This window comes from Silurus aristotelis, assembly GCF_946808225.1.
Source record: "Silurus aristotelis genome assembly, chromosome: 19".
In the NCBI taxonomy this organism is placed as follows: Eukaryota; Metazoa; Chordata; class Actinopteri; order Siluriformes; family Siluridae; genus Silurus; species Silurus aristotelis.
In genome coordinates, this window is record NC_139592.1 from 18,960,964 (window position 1) to 18,982,617 (window position 21,654).

General features: G+C 40.2%; 1 protein-coding gene across 8 annotated transcripts in view; it reads right to left on the minus strand.

The window, feature by feature from the left end:
- Nucleotides 1-7,238: 7,238 nt before the first annotated feature.
- The window catches only part of plekhg5b (pleckstrin homology domain containing, family G (with RhoGef domain) member 5b), a gene marked incomplete at its 3' end in the record, with an annotated part of 64,668 nt that continues 50,252 nt past the window's right edge, over nucleotides 7,239-21,654 (minus strand). For 6 of the 8 annotated variants that reach the window (XM_083570473.1, XM_083570470.1, XM_083570474.1 and 3 more), the window contains 13 exons: nucleotides 15,291-15,470; nucleotides 14,484-14,654; nucleotides 14,313-14,408; nucleotides 13,954-14,154; nucleotides 12,826-12,936; nucleotides 12,462-12,611; nucleotides 12,185-12,322; nucleotides 11,851-11,970; nucleotides 11,609-11,741; nucleotides 11,087-11,202; nucleotides 10,786-10,943; nucleotides 9,632-10,555; nucleotides 7,239-9,007 (listed from right to left, as the gene is read on the minus strand). In XM_083570473.1, coding sequence (XP_083426599.1) covers nucleotides 8,998-9,007; nucleotides 9,632-10,555; nucleotides 10,786-10,943; nucleotides 11,087-11,202; nucleotides 11,609-11,741; nucleotides 11,851-11,970; nucleotides 12,185-12,322; nucleotides 12,462-12,611; nucleotides 12,826-12,936; nucleotides 13,954-14,154; nucleotides 14,313-14,408; nucleotides 14,484-14,654; nucleotides 15,291-15,470 — 2,508 coding nt within the window. Of the gene's footprint in view, nucleotides 9,008-9,627; nucleotides 10,556-10,785; nucleotides 10,944-11,086; nucleotides 11,203-11,608; nucleotides 11,742-11,850; nucleotides 11,971-12,184; nucleotides 12,323-12,461; nucleotides 12,612-12,825; nucleotides 12,937-13,953; nucleotides 14,155-14,312; nucleotides 14,409-14,483; nucleotides 14,655-15,290; nucleotides 15,471-21,654 lie in introns of those variants that run through there. The other 2 variants (XM_083570472.1, XM_083570471.1) reach the window with 1 other exon arrangement.

Below are 21,654 nucleotides of genomic sequence, written 5' to 3' on the forward strand. Positions count from 1 at the left end.
CTTTACAGGCTGATTTGTACTTTGTCCTTGGTACTGGCATGAACTGTAGGGAGATTGGATATGAAATGTTCATTGTATAATCATCTATACACAAATTACACAAATAAAATCATGGCCAGCTAAAAAAAAAAGCTTAGCAATTAGAAAACAAGGACATGTATGAAACATTTCTGTGACTGCAACCATATGGTTGTTGGAATCCGATGAGCTGGTTTGGGTTGATCAGAAACTGCTGATTTCCTGCGAATTTCACACACGACCGGGTGTAGAGTTTGGTGTGAAAACAAGTGTGAGCGAATGTGTGTGTCGGAACACTACATCGATAAGAAAGGTCGGTTGAAAATGGCCAGACTGGTTTGAGTAAACAGAAAGGATAGAGAAACTCACTCGTTACAACCGTGATGAGCAGAAAAGCATTTCAACATGCATAAACTTTGAGGTAGAGGGGCTATTAGAGAAGAAGACCACACTGGGCCCCAGTCGAGTCAGCTGAAAACAGAAATCCGAGGCTATCGTAGGCAAATTGGCCATTTTTTTGCTTTTCTTGCAGTTGGGTTTGTGTGAATTTTGTTCCCATGATATGATGTTTTTTTTCTGACAGGACTGGGGCTTAATTTGGTTTTCTGGTCTAAAAGCCCATCTATTTTAAGGTTTGATGTTTTACGTATTCTGAGCTGCTTTTCTGCTCACTACAACTGCAAAGAGTGATTATTTAAATTATTATTGATTTTCTGTCCCCCAGTCCCAACCAGTCTGGTCATTCTCTTCTGATCTCTAATTAAACTCCAGACCATTATGTGTACAAATCCTAGGAGATAAGCAGTTTCTGAAATACTCAAATCAACCTATTTAGCACACAAAAAAAAGGTCTGTCATGATCAAAGTCACAGTGATCACACATTTTCTTCATCCTGGTGCTTGATGTAAAGATTAACTGAATGTAAATGCAAAAAAAAAGGTCTGGATAGTCTACAAAAGACCAAATTGGGCCACACAAGTCAGCCAAGAAAAGCAAATTGATGAGTGTGCACAAGTATGTGCAGTAAATCACAGTGGTGGATGATGCACACAAATCATGTACTTGAGTTAGAGATACACCAGGTAAAACCTTACCCCAGTAAAAGTGGTTCCTTTAAATTTTCACTTAAGTAAACCTACGAAAGCATTTGCCTTCACATGTACTTAATTATCCAATGTACTATGATTTTTTTATAGGTATAATGTTCCTGTTATCATTTTTAGTCACAAGACTCTTGCTTAATCACCTCAGTTTATGTGAAAATTCTCTTAGCACACCAATCTATTAGAGTCTGTTAGAGTCAAAAGTTTCTTCATCATTTATTACTTTCTAAATGTTCTGCTTGCTGTTGAACTGATGCGGAACTGCATGCTGGTGTTAAGTAAATACCACCAAGCGGCAATCAAAACGAGTTCAAAATAGAGCGTGTGCTCAACCCTGATTGGTGGCTCGACTGGTTTCATTTTTATCCAGTCTTAAATAAAAAGGAATGACTGATTTTGCAAAATGGAGTTGAGTAAAACGTAGGCTATTTGACTCTGAAATGTAGTGAAGTTAAAGTAAAAGTCTCCCGTAGTGGAAATAATACTACTTACTGTACTTAAGTAATTTAAAGCTACTTAAGTACAGTAATGAATTACATTTACTTGGTTACTGTCCACCACTGGTAATTCACTTGTCCCAGGGACTGTAAATGTGGATAAGAGTCATTTGAATGATTAAGTGGCCATGTTTGTATTTATTTACAGTAGAGTCAGTTTTGGAAGTGTTATTGCAGTTGCAGTATTTTATTATTATTATTATTTTAAGAACTACAGGCCTTTTTGCCAGATATACTTTCCATTCTAATCAAACTCTTTCTATGCATTTCCTAGTGCCTTAGGAACTACAGTATGGTGCAGTGTCAGCCATGATACCGCGCTTCTATGTGACTTTCTCCAAGGCGCAACAGCTGCAGCAGTGGTGGACAGCTTCTTTACTTACAACAACAACTTTCTTTCGGCTTCTCCCATCAGGGGTCACCACAGCGGATCATCCGCATGTTCAAATTGGCACATGTTGTTACGCTGGACGCCCTTCCTAACGCAACCCTCCCCATTTATCCGGGCTTGGGACCGGCACTAAGAGTGCACAGACTTGTGCCTCCCTAATGGCTGGGGTTGGTTCCCTGACCGGGGGTCGAACCCGGGGCACAGCAGTGAGAGCGCCGCATCCTAACCACTAGACCACCAGGGAACTGGACAGCTACTTTACTCAAGTAGATTTTTTGCGTAACTGTATTTCCATTTGGGGAGATTTTTACTTTAACTTCACTACATTTCAAAGTCAAATATCGTACTTTTTACTCAACTACATTTCTAAATCAGTCGTTCCTTTTTTAGAGATATTTGCTAATTGAACAATACAGATATGTAGAAAGATATATGTTTTCAAATATATGACATTTACATTGTTTGTACAATTGTATCAAGCTAGTACCCAGTGTATATACAGATGGTTTCTAGATATACAAAGATAATCTAGGATGTGCTATGAATTTACAATTATGTACAGTTACAATTCTACAGAAATAATAGAAATGTGATATGACATGTATGAAGTATATTAATTGAAAAAATATCGTATTAAAGGAGGACTTCTTCTATTTACTGAGCTCATGAATGTGAGTCAGACACTGCTTCAGATGTTACAAAAAAAATGAAATGAAAAAACTTCCATTTTTGCTTTAGCTAGTAGCAGTTAAATACATTAAAATAACTTTCCAAAATGATAAAGCCCATTGTGCTCTTGATATAAAAATCATGCATAGATCATCATGTTATTAATACTGACAGGATTAATCATGTTATGATGCACCTTATCTCTATTAAGTGCTACTTATTGGGGCTTTTGCTTTAGGTTCTGGGTGCCTGGTCTATCAAAAAGACATCACTGGCACAGTGCACTATACATGATATATTTTGTTTTTATCAGCACACTGCAGATATTAATGAAAAGGCCCTGGCTTGCAATGAGATGACTTCTCATTTAATTACAGGACACGTTTTAACCCATTTTAAACAGAGAATATAAACATGCCACATTAAGCCTCTTATGTGCTGATACAATAACAGCGGGCTTGTGAGATATGCTTCTAAATTGTTCCTTATGTTCATGCAGTTTCAAATAATACTACAAATGGTAAGCAACTGCAGGAGGACATATGTTTTAGAGGATTGGGGTGTGCGGCTGTAATTCCAGTTTACCATCCTGCTGTACATTTATAGGCAAGGCTCAAATTGATTTTCACTGTCATAGTACAAGTACTGAGAAAAGGAGATGTAATATTAATTAGTGCAAATAGAAAAAATTAAACAGTAAGGTTATGGTGCAGTATTTAAAATAACACTGTAGATGTACAGGTATACAGTATGATGCGAATTGCAATGAAGTTAAATCTAATTATATATAATAACAGTAGTTATGACAGATAGTCACAGTAAAGTGTTTAGTTATTAGTGAAAGCTAGTGGAGGCTGGCTGTTAAACCTGAGTAGCTAAGGTTCAGCATTGGTATGACTGAAGAGATAGAGCTGTTCATGAGTGCAAACAGTCCATGGTGGGGATTGATACTACCTTCTGCTTCCCACCAAAAGCAATTCTCATAAGTGTCCATAATGTTGCATAACTGGGTTTTAATGACATTTTTGGCAGTTTTCACTACTACTGATCATGTTGCTGTCCATATTGTGATGCAGTTTGTAAAGATGGTACAGCAGTAGAAGTTCTCCATGATCTGAGAAGATCTTCAGTCTCCTCAGAAATAATACCCAATGTTGTGTCCTTTTAACAGGAGAAAGAAGGTACTGAGGTTGTAAGAAAAGTCAGAGGAAATGTAGACAGCCAGAATGTTCTCATTCTTTGGTTTCCGTGGTAAGTTAAGGGGGTTTTATATGGACAACTGGCATTGAATATTTTATCTATTATCTACATTATCTATTATATAAAGTGCTGGTGTTTTTTTTCCAAATGGCTTGCAGCAAAGGCAATATGATGGCCTATAAACAATGTTCTCAAACATTTTCCAAATAATTCTTTAAGAATTTTGGATATTTTTAATGACATTTTCATAAATAAGACATGTTTCTGGCATTTATCTTCAAACGAAGCATCATTTTAATATTGAAAAATCACAAGGATGTTTATTGTGATAAGACTTAAATGATCATATTTTTTAACTTTCTCCAAATATTCTGTGAGGTTCTTAGATTTACGAGTACTAGAAATGCCCCACACCTTATTGGTAGTTATCGTCATTGACAGACAGTAGCCAAAATGCCTATTAAAATCAGTGTATTATTTAATGAACTTGAGAATTCTCTGCAAGCATATTCTCCACCATGATCACAGACATGAGAAAGTTTGGTTATATAAATAGGAAAATTATTTATCCTACATTTTTTTTTGTTGCTATAATAAGGGTCCTGATGAAGCCAGATGTTGCTCAGCAGCCTCCACTTTGCAGCAGTGCCATCCTACGCTGTCTCGGCTGATGGCCAGCAGCTGTTCCTATTGTAATCTCCTGCATATGGCCACAGGGGCTTTTGTAATCCGTTCCTGAGCCTCAAGCTGACTAGATTCCAAAAGCCACATAAATCCAATAATTTCTGCCCTCTTAAAAGCTGTGTCACAGACCGAAGAGCACATGTTCAAGCTCTCTAACACAACCCTCTAGATAAAAGTGTCACCAAAGGGACATGATGTTCAGGGCTTAACAACATGAATTGTTTAGGCAGACAATGGAGTTTACCTGATTTGAATCCCAGGGTAGTGCAGAGCGCTGGGATTAGCAGTGTTTAATAAACGAAAGTGCATCTGTAATCTGGATTTTCCAAAGTGCCCTTTTTGTGTGGATCACTTTTTATATATATATATATATATATATATATATATATATATATATATATATATATATATATATATATATATATATATATATATATACCAGATGCTTTCTGACATCTGTCACAGGCAGGTGCATTAATCCTTAAAAACCAGAAGAGGTATGGAAGTATGGACATACGATAGTTTAGAAGTTCGATATGAAACACATAATAGCCCTTTCACAGGGAAATCTCCATTAAAGCTATCAGGCATAGCATTATGACCAGTGAAGTGAATAGGTAGCAAGAAAAAATTTTGTCCTCAAAATTTATGTTTTAGAAGCAGGAAAAATGAGCAAGAGTAAGGATTTGAGTGAGTTTGACAAGGACGAAAATTTGATGGCTAGACCACTGGGTCAGAGCATCTCCAAAACTGCAGCTCTTCCTGTTCTGCAGTGTTCAGTATCTATCAAAAGTTCCCCAAGGAAGGAACAGCAGTGAACCGGCAACAGGGTCGTGGGCGGCTGAGGCTCATTGATGAATGTGGGAAGCGAAGGTTGGCCCGTGTGGTCTGATCCAACAGACGAGCTCCTGTAGCTCAAATTAGTGATAAAGTTAAAGCTGTTAATGCCCCAAATTATTGTACAGAATGATAATAACATCCAAATCCAAACATTACATAAACATGCAAACACACATATAATAGACATACTAGATTTAATCAGACTTTTGAAGGTCAAGAAAAAAAGACTGCATTTTCATAATTAAAATCCAGCATGGTATTTATGAAGCATAACCAAATTGTACGAAAGTGCAGGATTACACTGTACGACATGCAAAGCCAGATGTGTGCAAAAGGGAGTTAAGAAGGGATTAAGGAGTGGGGAAAAAACCTGCAGGCCAATATGTCAAGTTTTTTTCTCTATTAGAAATTATGGCCTTGTGTGGATTCAACATGCTGTAATCCACAGATTATCTGATATAATTCCCTGTAAATACACCTTGACCCTCTTACAGTACAGACTATAAGACAGTGCCATGCCAGGAAGTAGATGACTTTTCAGTTGATTTTACTTAGATGAGAGAAACTAGATTTGTTTAAATACACTCTTGTAATAGGTCCTTACGTTCCTTCTGTAGCTGTGAAATTCCCGAAAGAAGGTTTCCCACAAAACAGAATAATACAGAATTATAAGAAGTTGCTATATTTTTTCAAACATAAACTGTCATGGATGCCTCGATCTTTGTAATAAAGTCATAGAGTGACAATATGGCTGTATGACGATTCTCTCCATTGTCATACAGCCATTTTTTCCACCACTTTTTTTACTTAAATCTCATTCATACTTATCTCATATCTCATTCATACAACTGAGCAGTTAAAAATGAAGGGCCTTGCTCAAGGGCCCCACAGTGGCAGGATTGTATCTGCATAACAAATTGTGAATAGGCTACTAAGCTAAGTTATACATATAGTCATGCCACGGTGGGGAAATTTTTGTTACAGAAGCAAAGTAAAAGAAATGTGCAAATATATAAAGTACAGTGGTACCCCGCTTATCGACCGGCTCGGACTACAGTTTTCCGACCGAAATTTGCACCCGCTGAACGACCAAATGCCCGCTTATCGACCTTTTTTTACCCTGACCCACGTGGAGTGAGGGAAAGGATCTTCCCAGTCTCGCCTCAGCCTACGTGGAGAGAGCATCTATCATAAATTATACTTCGGTTTGTGAACAATAGTGTGTTATTTAGCGGTCAACATAACAATTTAGTGCGTGTATATTGCGTGTACATTTGCTCTTCGACCTTTTCAAATTTCGACCGGATTTAAGGAACGGATTAAGGTTGATAAGCGGGGTACCACTGTATACACATCACGGTGTATAAATAGAAAAAAAAAAAAAAAAGAGAGACCACCAATAAATTAGTTACACTTCCAAACATGTTGCACATAATAGTGGTAATAGTGCATAGTTTCAATTAGTGTTATTGCACAGTTATTACACAAAATTTCGAGTTGCCACACCCAAACCTGTGCACAAATCCAGAAGATATGATTTACATGGGAAAATCTTGACTGGCCTGCTATAGAGATCTGACCTCAGCGCTACTGAACACCTTTGAAATAAAATGGCTGAATTGGCCCTTGTGGCTGAATGATCTCCACAAGCACACTGAAAAACCCAGTGGAAACTCTTGCCAGAAGAGTGGAAGTTATTATAACAGCAAATGGGGACTAAAATGTGGAATGGGATGTTGGGGAAGAAAATTTGGATCGAATGATCAGGTGCTCAATAACTTCTATATATATATTGTATTTCCAAATACTACAAAAATGAAACAAAACCAAAAAAATTAAGATCAGATGGCTTTTTATTACATGCAGGACCACCCCCATCACTGGGAATACGGTTTTTTTTGGTTGTAAGCATATTAAATTCAAACAAATTACAATCTGAAAAACAAAAAAAGACAGTCATGAAATAAGCAATAATACATTTACAAACCATGGTTTATATATAAAAACAAAGCAATCTTAATAAATATTATGAACAACAACAACAACAACAACAAAAAAAAACCTTAGTAAACAATTAATGCACAATATTAATTTTGGGCAAATTTACAAATAGTACATTTTCTAAGGACTTGCTTTAGTAAATTAGGCAGACCGTAGTTAAACACTAGTAAGAAGAACGCAGGTCGATTGTTCTTTTTATAAATAACCCTAATGTTAATGTGAGGTTTGAGGAAAACCAGGTAGTTCAGTCTAAACCCCAATCCTGCTATATGTTCAGTGTCTTGAATGAACTCGTCCCTAATAAGTGCTGATCTGCGACTGGTTGATTCTTTGTTAATCCTAAAACTCAATCTAGGACGAGTAGGAAATGCAGACAACACTGCGCTGTTAGAGTTTGGGAGGACGTGAGGACTTTCGCCAGAAAATTTCCAAACGTAAAACCTGACCACGTTGTTCAGTCTTAAAGTAAAACTCTTGTATAAAAAAAATAAAAATAAAAAAATAAAAAATAAAAAAAATAATAATTATAAATGAATTTGAAAATCGCTTCCATGCCACATGCGCTTCGTGTAAAGAATCCTGACCGTTTCTTTTCACGCAGCTTCAGTTCGCCTCATGCTGTTAATACTGAAGAATAAGGAACTACTCTCAAGAATCTGCTTTTTCAGGAGATAATGAGACCGTTTTTAAAAAGTGATGGCTGCTGCTTTGCTGTTAATGCTGGTCCTTGTAGCCTGTTCATTGGCTGCTTAAGTCATTAATACCATCTTCAAATAGATATTTTCGGTTTCAGCATGTATTTTAGGTCATAATTTAACACACACATGCTCTCACTCACTCTCGATGGCATTATATGATCACAGTCAGCATCACACCCAGTAACAAACGCACAAAGACATACCAGTGAAAGTGTGAACTATTAACAGATTGCTTTTGAATTATGTAATTACAGCCTACGTTTTTGGTTTTGCACATGAATATGACCTCTGTATGGCTTAGTCTTTTCCTAACACATATATGGTAGCTTTATGAACACACATTGCCTCATAAGCACCCAGAGAACCATGGACAAATGTCATCTGGATAGTCTGATATCAAAGGTACGAGCACAAACCTGAAATCAAATTAATCTCACCTCCAGAACAGAGGTATTTCCCCATCATAGAATAGTGTGTAAAGATTGAACTAAATCTGTAAGAGATTTCTCTTCTTTTTTTAACTCGACTGAAAACACCTCACAGAAAAACAGTAACATTTCTGGAAACCCAAGGTGCCATTATTTCACCGCATGCTGTAAATTGAACCCTTCGACTCCTTTGCCGTCTCCCCCCCGCCCTCTTCTGATCGGGTCCAAGTGCACAAATGGACCAGACGTAGGCTGAAACCTTTCCCCCATGTTTCCATGTTCTGCATCTTGCTTAAGAATCTTTTTTCCCGCCCTATAGCTTAGCCTTCTGCCTTATTAAAGCTACTTGTATTATTACAAAAGTGCAAAAAGCTCATGAGTTCTGTTTATTGGTTTGAGTGCATTCGTCTGATGAGCGGGTCAGCCATTAAGGTGGTGCTGCTGACGGAGTGAAGAAATGGCCGATTCTACACTTCCCTACAAAGAGAAGAGAAAGAGTATGTTGGTAAATTGGTCACGTTTACATTACAATTAATGGCATTTGGCAGATGCACTTATCCAGAGCATTTAAAAAAAAATGGAGGATTAAGGGCCTTGCACAAATGCCCAAAAAATGGCAGCTTGGTGGTACTAGATTATATATTATAACCACAAAAACAAAAAGATATAAGTCTTCGACTACTATTAATAGTTATATTACCATGGCTACTAAGAAAAACAACACTTACCCTCCTCCTACAATTAGTAATATTATTACTACAAATAATGAGAACTACTATAATCCAACTAATAATATTAATAATAAAATAAATAATAATATAATAATTAAAAAATATAAATAATACAAAGAAATATATTAAATAGTAATAAACCACTGATTATTATTGCTATATATTTAGTATTATCATTATCATAATTTTTATTCCTATCTCTTATTATTAATAATAATACTACTACGCATAAATGCTTAATCCTATTAAATAATAATAATAATAATAATAATAATAGGGACACTACTACAGCTACTACAGCTACTACTACTACTACTAATAATAATGTTATACGATTTATTAAAGTTGCAATTTAATATGCGCTACTTACGAGGCTGTGAGTGTGGAGTTAAGCACCAGTGTTGTGCGTATTCTGTACAGCTGCGACAGCGTGAGCTTCTTGTGCTGATCCGCTTTCTTCCCGCTGCCCATCTCATCCTCCGAAGCACCGCCGTTTCCCTCCTGAGATCCGGGGGGGGTGATTTCTCCATCTGAGCCGCTGCAGTCGATAAGGCCTTTCTTTTTGTCCCGTTTGTAGCCACGCCGTCTCAGTGTGTTCCTGAACACGTAGGACGGCAAGCTGTGTGCCAGACGCTCGCTCTGCGTCCTCTCCGTCTCTTTCGTTTGAGACGTCTCCGTGTTATCTAGGTTCAGTTCGGTCAAGCTCTGGCTGTGTGTCCGCCCTTCGGCCCACTCCAGACCCAGCAGGTAAGGGGCTTCCGGGCGCTGTGCAACGTCTTCGCTTGTGCCTTGCGTGTCCTCTCCATTGACCCACTGCAGCAGGTTGTCCTCTGAATGGCTCTTATTCGGCAGCTTTTGGAGACAAAGCGTGCGAGACTTGACCGGTGGGCGTCGCCTGGGTTTTAGATGGGTCGCTAATGAGATTCGAGAGTCCGATGAGCTCCTGTCGTCGGACTCTTCCTTTTCTTCTGGCTCTTTCTCCTCGTCCTCTGTGGCCACCTCGGCACTGTCTGCCTCTGCCTCCTCTTCTGCGCTCTCCTGCTCGCTGGCGGTCGTCTGGATTTGCATATCCAGCAGCAACTCGGGGGAAAGTGTGCCGTAGGCGCTGTCCATTGACAGACTGCAGAACTCCGGGTCAAGATCCGAGCCCTCTGGGGCATGCTGGGAAGGCTGGAGCTCAGCGCTGCTGAGGAGGGAGGATGCCAGCGTGTCTGAATCAGTTTGCAGATCCGAGCATGCTCCTGAATCCTCCGTTTCCATCACAGACAGTGTCTCGGTGGAGCCATCTGAGTTCCTGAGGTGGAAAAGAACATTTAGTTTGAGCTCCCGCTGTTCAAGAGTACATAATTTGAATTATTATTTTATTTGAAATTCGACACGTTATTATTACATTTATTTATTTTTTGATGACTATTCAGGTTGGATGCAGGACAAATATCACTATTCCTGTATGGTACGACTACCAATAAACCTCATTTGCTGTTATATCTGTTAATGTTAAAACCAGTGGAGAAAAGCATTTACCCTATGTTGAGTTGTCCTTTATTTTGGAGGCGTGGAGAGCTGGAAGTAGAGTTGCTGCTCTGCTCACCTCCATCCTCGTCCACTTCTTTCTCTAGCATTGGATTTTGTCCAGGCTGGTGCCGTCCAGCTACATCGCAACGCAGACGCTGCAGCTTAGTCTGGAGTAAAAATAGATGAAGAAAAACACCAGTCAGATGATGTGCATGCATTTGACTGATCTATTTTATACCACAGATTACATTTTTTTTTTAAACAGTGCATTTAAACTATCAGAATTAGAAGACTTGCTGTTAGCACAAACCTTAACTTTGTTGATTGTGTCAATCCAGGTTCGACCCTGGGAGGCGCTGTTGGCCTGGAACATGTAGGCAGCCACAGCACTCTTGAACTCATTGAGGTAGATGAGAACAAAAGAACCTATTGGGAGATAGAAATGCGGGAGGAAAATGTAAGGATGTGTGTGTACAGAATGCAATAAAACAGAACCACATTAACATCCATGTTAATTTATGCAATTTTGCGCTCAGCCAATCGCATGGAGAGAATGTGATGTCATTTATCAGGTCTTCAGCTGCCCTGAAATGACCTGTGCATCCTGAAATGCCTTTTCCGCTCACCAAAGGGTGCTTGTTTGTGTTACCATAACCATCAATAACCCCCCCATACACACAGTTTTGTGCAACCTGTATGCTTCTGCCACATGATTTGCTGATTAGACAATTGCATGACTGTGCAAAGCAGTGAGTGTAAACATACACATGTTCATGCCACTGTGATTCGGTGGTTGTTTCACCAATTTGCATGTTTGTGTGTGTGTATTAACCTGGGTCTTTCAGCTCCTTGCATACAACGTTATGAAGAAGAAGGGGCTGCCGGATAACTTTCACCTTCTCTAAACGCTTCACAGGCTTCGTGATGAGCAGGAGGTCAGTAAATAAGAAGCAATGGACTTCCATCTGAAAAGCAGGCAGATGTTGGCGATATCAGCATGCGTTGTTCGCTACTTCGTGCAAATGAACTTACGCGTAATGCGAAGGACAAACGAAACCGGTGTGTTCAGCTCACCCTGCTCTCTTTGCCTTCTTTCATGCGTAGCGCTCCCTCTAGGTGGAGCTGTCTGATCTCCTCTGAAGAGACGTCGATCATAGGGGCCGTGAGGTCCATGTGGTTAAACTCTTTCAGAATCTGAAAAAGGGAGAGGAAAAAGGGAAAGGATTTCATCTTTATCTTTGCTTAAGCCAAGAACAAGTCATCCGACTTTTTAATGAATGAATATTTACATTATATGTTTGGTATATGCTAAAAAGTGCTGGTAAAAAAAAGAAGTTCATCAACAACAGCAATCTTGAGCATTATTCTTTAAATATTGAAGAAATACATTCTTGGAAGCTGGTCTTACCCTCTCCACCTCCTCACTGCCACCCTCCACTGGCTCGTAGTTCTCAACTCGGGCTGAAATGGCTGCCAGCTTCTGCTGCTCCTGCTTTTGCAGCATCTTAGAGTCCACACTGTTGATGAAGCCCTCCACACTGGCCACCTGAGCATCAAAGACACAGACATTTATGAGACTGATCGCATTTTGCTATGAACATAAAATTGTCCTTTTTTTACTTTGCAAAAAAAAAAAAACAACAACAAACAAGAAATTTGAAGTTAGGTATATAACGATTCCTTACCATGCTCAGGAGAGAGGCTTTTGCTGCAGAGTCGTCTGTTTTCTTTAGGATCGTTTTAAGCAGCAGGGGGTATTTGGTGAGTCTCTGGTGTGGCTTCGCCAACATGTCGGCCAACTTCAATCGGTTGCACTGCCTGTTCCCCTCGGCCCACTGCAAGCAAATAGCGGGACAACAAAAAATTTAAGCAATGACTTAAAGCAAAAAATATAAAATGTGGAAGTTGTCTTAACATTGCATTTTGATTGTTTAAAAATGAAAAAAAAAAAAAAAAAAAAAGAATAAAAATCAGTATCAGTTGAAAATTATTTTTCATTTGAAGGAAAAAAAATATAGAGAAGCCTTAAAATGGGAGGCAAAAACTCACTGTGATGTAGATCTTGAAGAGCTCGTTGTTTTGTAGCTGGGTGCGCATGTACTCCAAACAGCTCTCCTCTTCCATGCAGTAGCGCAGGTACGGCTGGAACCTAGATGGAAACTGCAAAAACAGCATGACAAGATGTTAAAACCATCATACGTGATGTTCGCAAAAAAAAGTTGTTTAGAATTTCCCAGCTATAAACAGTTTCTGTCTCTTTCCTGAAGGTACTGTGATAAAAAAAAAAAAATACAACTTGCTATGTAACAAAGTTACAACGTTGTTACGTGAAGTTACATAACGCACTTGTCGTCCAAATATAATTAGTCTCACTATTTCACTATCCAAGTCTCTATTGGGAATTAGAAATGAAATTATAGATATTCATTTTAATTTCATTTGTCTAGAACTTTCAACAATGGACATTGTCCCAAAGCAGCTTTACATTGATAAAGAGGTTGTAAAGTTGGAATGCGTAAGTTTAATGCCTATAAGTTCCTTATAAGTTGGTGACTGTGGCAAGTAAACGCTCCCTGAGATAGTATGAGGAAGAATCCTTAAGAGAAACCAGACTCAAAAGGCTACCCATCCTCATCTAGGTGGCACTGAGTGTCCATTTATTAAATATAAGAAATGTATTACAAGGAAAACATTCATCTATTGTGACTCCTATCAGAGCTGCTGATAGAGAAAATTAAACACCTGAACCAAAATCAGCATTAGCTTTTTCGCTCCCGACGTACATCAGTGAGCCATGGCCCTATCACCGGTTCACCACTGTTCCTTCTGTGGACCATTTTTTGATATATACTGACCACTGCAGACCGGGAAACAACCTACAAGAGCTGCAGTTTCGGAGATGCTCTGACCCAGTCAGAACCATCACAATTTGGCCCTTGCCAAACTCACTCAAATCCTTATGCTTGCCCATTTTTCCTGATTCTAATACATCAAATTTGAGGAGAAAATGTTTACTTGCTGGCTAATATATACAACCCACTAGCAGGTGACATGGTTAAGAGAAAATCTGTGTTATTCACGTCACCTGTCATTATGTTATGCCTGATCGGTGTATGTGCTGTATATAGATTTTGCTGGGTACATTTGAAAGCACATGTATTCTGAGTGTTCACTCACAGTCTGGAAGCCCTCGAACAGATCGGTTGGATCGAGCAGGCTCCGGTCTTGGCGAGCTTTTTGCAGTGCCGGCACCATGACCTGACTCCACAGTGCTGTGTGTACTCGCACCAGGTCCTGGATGTTACTGAACAGCTTGGCTGGTTCCACCTCGTTTAGGAGGCCGGAGTCCTGCAGGTTTAGCAGGCCACACTGGAAGAGCTGCACCGCAGAGCACAAACACAATTTCAGAAGGCAGATGAACAAGACACAACAACGCTGATTTAAATCAAATAAGCTACTTGAATATGATTATCGATGTCTGATTGAAACCATACACAGAGCATTGGTAAAAGCATAGAAGTAAACCTTGGACCTACATCAGTTATAACCCTCAGCCTCTTGATGTAGGTTGCTTCGGTATTCAACAGTTCCCATATCGCCTCCTGCTGGTGGAACTGTCGTCTGCTCAGAATCTGCAAAACATCGCCTTTATTAGATCCCATCTTTAATTAACTAGAACAATCCTAATAATAATGTGTATGGGTTACCTCTGGATTCTCCAGTAGTTTCTGCCAGCTGTCCTCTAGTGTCAGGTCAGGCTCCACTTCCTCCTCTTCCCAAGAGTCCTGATGAAAGGAGAGTTGTGGATGCATCTTGGGAACACCATGATACTGGTACATCTGTAGTCTATTGTTTAGCTGCTCCACACGGTCCACCTCCTAGTACACACACACACACACACACACACACACACACACACACACACACACACACACACACACACACACACACACACACACAGGGTCAGACATTAAAAAAACCCAACCAAAATAAATTATGATACAATGCTGAGAAAATTATCTAAACACCTTGACTGTGTGGTCTTCTGTTCATGAATCAACAAAAGCACAACTGCCCTGCATTTAAAGGCTCAAGCTCTTACAAAAACGAGTTGGTGCTTTCAGACAATAGAGGGCAGAAACAAACGTGAGGTCATTCCTCTTTCTTGTCACTCTGGGTGGAAAGAGATTAAGAAAACAAGCCAAATGTGACAGCTGAGTGACAGTTATTGGCCGGTCCTGCCACACATCTGCTACACGACTGGCCCCCTGAGGGACAAGACAGAGGGTGGAAAAAATGAACCGACACCTAGTAACCTTGCTCGTTTCGTTTAAGCATCTGCTCGGTTCATTTCGGTGGTCTCTGACATTTTGGAACCGAATACATTACCTTGCGTGGTGATATAATTTCCTCTTTTACTTTCTATGGCTTGTTCTTATAGCCTAGCTTTACTGGTAATTAAGCCGGTTCCCGTTGTGCAGCCATGTAAAACAAAGGGAACAGGGGTTCCTCACCTTGGAGGAGAAGAAGAAACCGCTAAAGCGACTCGCACTGCGGTTCTTGTGTTTGTCGTAACCAGAGGAGGTGATGGTCGGAAGAGAACCGCCGAGCTGAGCCAGGGAGTCTGGAGACGGGATGTTGGCATCACCCAGGAATTCGGTCATGTTCTTCCGCCGACGTGCTTGACTCTGACCCTGTTGCGAGAGACGAGAGAGACACATGAAGTGAGCAATTTAAATTTTTTTTTTCCCGGCAATAGACAGTTTCTAATTGAGGGGGATTACCAATGTTTTTTACAGATGATACGGAAATGACCTCACTAAAGATATCAGGTGGTTTTCACAGAAGACAGTTCTGAGAGGGGGGTGATGGTGATGGTTTGGAGGGTTGGTAAGTAATACTGAGAAAAAGGAGGGGCTACAAAATGAATAGTGAATTCATAAATAGAATGTAAGAGGAAGGAGAAAATCTATGAGCTACGCAGTAGAAGCAAGAGGTACACATTAAATAGCAATGCAGAGGTGCCTTTTAGACAATTACATCAGCAGCAGAAGGATGTCATAAAACACCATCCTGGCCAGCCCCACAATAAGCTAGGACATACTGTCATTTCCTCATTAATTTATCTTCGGGGATGAGGTTAGATTCCTTAAACAAACTCGAAATAGCCTTCCATTGTACCTCTCGGCATTGTTCTCGTCCCAGAGAGCTCGGTCACGCGTCACACACACGTCCAGCAGCAATCATCTATAAGAAGCCCAGTGAGCTGGACAAACACTCTTTGCGGTTACTCGCTGTCGGCGTGCCCCAAACTTCCGCAGCGGCCGCCAAAAACAAAGCTAATGACCACCAGTTTGAAAGCTTGTGAAATTCCACACGGCCCTGAGTGATGTCCCCTACTAATAAACATTCCGAGTCGCACTCTGGCATTTCTGGGCTGGAAACTGGCGGAAATGAAAAACAATGATACCCTCCGAATGGAATGGTGTTGTTAGCAGTGTGTGACATCTTAATGCATACTTTCCGATTTCATTGCAGCAGATTATTAACTTATGACTCAGAAGCAATAACAAACGTTTCGAATAGATCTCGGGGGGCAGAGCAGAAAGATTGCTAATGATATTAAACCCCATTAGAATACACGTGTGTGTGTGTGTGTGTGTGTGTGTGTGTGTGTGTTTCCCCGCCACAGTGAATCTCTCTAATCCTTATTATTTCAGCCTTGTTGAAATGTGCTGTTGTGTAAAGTCAGTCAGGACTTGGAAGGAAAAACAGCGCTGATGGAGAATACAAGTGTCTTGCTAGAATTTTATCCTATATTTAGAGCGCTTACACCAGGGCACCAGGGCACTGAAGGTAGACACCGATAAGGCTTTGATGAGGGGATTTCTGCAGAATCTGGGCCAAGAGGACGAGGACAGGAACACAGATGGCAGGAAGTGTCACGACTCCAAGGAGAAAGAAAAGGAAGGTCTGCTGGGGGCCGATGTAACAGGCCAACCCCTGCACGGTGCAAGGGTTATGCTGCTACTAGTTTACAACAGATTTGCACCAAAAAAGACAGAATCGTCTTTCATAGGACTGGAGTAAAAAAAAAAAAAAAAAGGGAAACCAACAACTGCTTAGGATCAAACATGGAAGGACCGAGATGTAAAATCAAGGAAAGACATTTTCCAGACCTAAAAATGACATAAAAGTGCTGCAAATCTCCATCCTGAACCTGCAACACTTCAACACTTTTTCTACATGTCTACCGGGGATCTGAAAAGCGTAACAGGATTCTCAGAGAGACCAAGCTTTACTTACCGTGGAAGAAAGCGGCATGTCAAAAGGATTGAAGACCATTGTAATCCTTCAAATGGCTTCACAGAGTTCGGCCCATAACAGAGCCAGCTGTTGCTCTCTCTATCACTATATATCTCTCTCTCAACCCTCTCTCTCAACCCCCTTGCTTGTACTCCTCCGCATTAACTCCTACATGTGCACTGTGACACCACAGCAGCTGCAAGGACAGCAGTTCAAGTCGCAGCCAAAAAAAAAGAAAATGCTCTCCAGATCTCAAACGCAGTCGCTCCTGCGTCCTTTTTGTCTCAGACCGAGTTTTTTAGGGATCGCTATTGGAAAAACAACACATCTTGGTCCTGGACGTCCTTGTTGTCCGGTAGCAATTGAGAATGCTTGGCTGCATTACTAGGGAGGACTGCGTTGCGTCATGGCAACAAGGAGGATCTTGTCCTATTTGGTGTGAGCAGGAAGAAAGAGGTGCGGCTTGTGTCAGCCAGAACGCTAATCTGCATATGCACACACACCCGCAGGACAGCCTGCTGTGCCTCAACAAAACATTTGGGCGCCACAGAGGTGCCAACTGTTTGTTTGGAGGCACGCCTTTTGTCTAAATTTTGCCCTTGGATGAATCCTTCTCCCAACTGATTTGGCATTCATTTCAAATTGGAGAGCAGCTGTGAACATTCTTAAAACTGTGTTAAAAAAAGAGTTGTTTTTTTTCTTCCCTCCGCACAAAAAGAAAATTCACACATTTAATGAGTTGGGAACTTACTATTGCATTATGAACTGGTATAATGGTTTAATAATCCTCAGTTATGTTGTACAGCAAGCAGTCAGTCATAAAGGGCTTTTCCAAATCACAGTGCCTCTCAGACAGAGGGGAAATGACCTCTGAAGTATACGAGGGGAAATCCCAAACTAAGACACGTGCTGCCTTGAGATATGTGAATTGTTAAATAAACATTGTTAAATTACGTTATCTACTCAAGCTCCTTGTTTCTATTGTTGACTCAAAGGCAAGCACTGTAAACATCGGTAGAGCCCGATCCATACACTCAGCCACTGCGAGAACTTCCGACATTTCCGAGCCTATAGTCCCAAAGCGGACCCGTGCCTTGTTTGCCAGAGCCCTAACCTCCATGCTCACTCACCTAGTTTAAGATTAAAGACATTCTGACCTCTAAGGCTTATCTTGACAGCTCTGGGAACTGCAACGGGAGTGTAAAAGACCCACATCTCCTACATCTCAGGAATTTCACATCTGCCGTGCCGTTTAATAACTAAATAACAAAATACTTAGTCATCGCCAAAATTCTCGGAATTAACAATATTTCAACAATCCGAAAACTTTTCGACGCAATACCTTTTTCGAGAAGGCGGCACGTGTTGCTCTGCTCGTTTGAGCCACTTTGGGGAAGATAAGAATAGCCCTTGATCAGTCTTTGATCAATTATAAGAAAACCTGTAAGGTAATAAAATCAATCCTCCCCGATAACCACCCCCACACGGAAAATACCCAGAATTAAAACGGTGGAAAAACAAGTCTCCTGTTTCACTTGGTAGCCTCTGGATGACTAGCCTTGACTGTCAACAACAACCAGGTTTCAGGGCCAGTCAGAGTAATACCACCATTAGTCAAATGCCCAGGTAAAACAAAGAGCTATTGAGAATACAGCATTGCAGATTAATCAGTGATCATCTACGGTGACATCCTGGAGGAATCTTATCGCCACAGACAGATAAGCCTGTATGTCCCACAGAGGGCCCTGAACATATCCACAAGCTCCGTCTTTCCATTACGTTGGCATTCTACTTCCATTACAAACTTCCTGTTATTGAGCATCCCTTTCGCATATGCACACAGCTGCTCAATGAGCAATTCCTCAATCAAGTGGAATGGTCGGAAACCAAATATCACACTGGACCTAGAATAAAACTAGTTTCCGTTATATGACGAGACACACGCAAAATTCAAAAACAATTGACAAAGCAGTACAGACACTGCAAAATAATTAAAACAATATACTTTCATAACTTACCTCGCATTGTGTAGAGGGTTGCTGTGGATCGGGCAAGTTCTCAGGAACCATGTGGAGCAGGTCCCAACTTCGCCAGGAAGTCAGGCGACCAAAACGCACCATTAAAAACGCACCAGGTCCCAAACAAGCAGACACCTCACAAGCCCCAAATGCAACACAACGACGATGCAAAAAAGGGGTAAACTGTACAAGCTAACGAAAACTCAGCATTTCGGACCTGACTAAGAAATTGCATAAATAACCAGACTCTGAAGATCGTCTAACTGCTCTGACTCCAAGAGTGACACTGATGCTACAGAGCTTAGAGATCACAGAGTACCTCCCACCTCTACCCACTCTCAACACTTTATCTCACACACACACACACACACACACACACACACACACACACACACACATTTACATACAGTTATAACGTCCTCAGAGCGCTCACACAGCAAATGCTGAGCACCCCCCCTCCTCTCCCCTCCCGGGACTGAAGAACAGCAGACCATGCATAATTGCTTATCAAAAGAAAAAGGCACGTAAAAATAGCTAATGACGTGCAGACTCTCTACCCGGGGAATTCTTCCACAGGAGTCTCTTTCAGAGTCGGAATCTGACCGGCGCAAACGTGGGACTGAAAGTCAGAATAATAAAAACCTAAATAAAACCTAAATAATGACCAGCTGTTGGCACCTAAATGAAATGTTTTGATTTTCCATAATTGTATTGGAATATACACTATTCAAAACTCTGACTTCAAAAGGAAATTCATAGTGAATCTAATAGCAGATTATGTTTAGTTACAATTAGATTAAAGCATACAGTACAAAGGTAGATAAAAAACATAACTTTTAAGATAAACCTTTTTTTTAAAAAGCTCTTATCAGAACAATAACGATGACAGGAGATCTGCGTCTTCCCAGTTGCGTATTCTTGCTTGTCCCTGTTGTCTCTTAACACAAAGGCGCTGACAATGTGAAAGTAATTGCATGATAATCGGGTTGGACTCTGTGCAAATCAAAGCATCAAACGCCTCTGAGCTCTGGGGGAAAACGGGCTGCTAAGGGCTGCACAGAATCGCTGTGCTTTGCAAGGAATCAAGCTGTGCAAAGTGAGAAGTACCATTTCTTGAATTCCTTTAATCCCAAAGTCACCACAAACTTTCATTGGGCAAATGAGAAAAAAAAATCTAAATAATCAAAAATCATGCTTATAAGAAAAATTTTAAATTTATAAAGTAGTTAAAAAAACAACAACTGTAATCTAATGGGTAAGAAGACTACGGCTATGATTCTGCACATACGTTTATTTATTCACAATGCCTTGTACGTTGGACCTAATCTAGAGCTAAGAGCAAATAGATAAAAAAAAAAAAAAAAAAAAACGTGTTAAAGTTTGACAAGGAAAAAAACACCTAATTGACATAGTGGGGTTTTAAGTATTGTCCATCACAAGAAAGTCTTTCTAAAAAAATGTCTTATGACAAGCCATTTCTTTCCAGAAATGTAAAAAAATATATATATATATTTATTTATATATTAAAAAATGCTACAATGTACAGGAACTAGTACAAATTTATATTAAAAAAGAAAAAATTATAAAAAATAAATTAAAATATTGTATACCACTTTACTTTCTGTAAATCCAATGATACAGTTAGAAATAAACCTCATTCTGATTGGGAAACTGCTCCAGAACGAGCTATCACGTACAAATAATGTTTGTTATTCCTTGCAGAACAGAATGCGGTCAAATTTTATTCCATTTTTAAAGCTGTAAACCTTTCAGACGATCTGTTGTTAAGAAATAAAAGCTTATACAAATATAAAATCGGCTCTGATACACGCCTGACAGCACGATATCTCCTCCGCCACATGCTGCGTTAATGTCGCTGCAGCATCCTGCGTTTTCCAAACAGCCCACTTTATTAAATTAGGAAACCTTCTATCTTCCACAATCCCATTCTTTTTCTTAGTTGAACCAAAATGGAAACATAAGTTTGAATAATGGCTGTGATTACAGACACTACAGAAAAAAGAAAAGATAAGGTGCCCTTGAAGGCACAGCGATCAGATTTATTTTTGGCTCAATAGCCTGAGGAGTTCCATTTCCAGATATTAGAGACTATTGGTCGTAATGTCAGTGATGAATTGCTTCCCTTTGCCCAGCGTCATGTGCTCTAATCGCCTCTTGATCCCATCCGCCGCGGTCCTGTGTGACGCACGTATCTCTGCATCAAACAAGTAGACGGTCCAGGCCTGAGGCTAGCTCATACAACGCATTCTCAATCTGATTGGTCAGTAAGTGTGGATACATTTTATGTAATAGCAGCTCTGCTTTGAGAAAAATCACCGGTTTACTAAGGCTCTCGCACATAATTAAATAGCCAAGGGTCCAGATGTGGAAACGTCCCAAATGCAGGCACAGATAATGTTCAGACAGGCCTTAAAACAAGGTCCACTCAGGACCAGGATCACAGAACACATCGGACATGAACAGGAGTTTCACCAAAACCCACTCTTGTGAGACATTTGTCCTTTAAATGTCCAGGAAATCGGGAAAACATCAA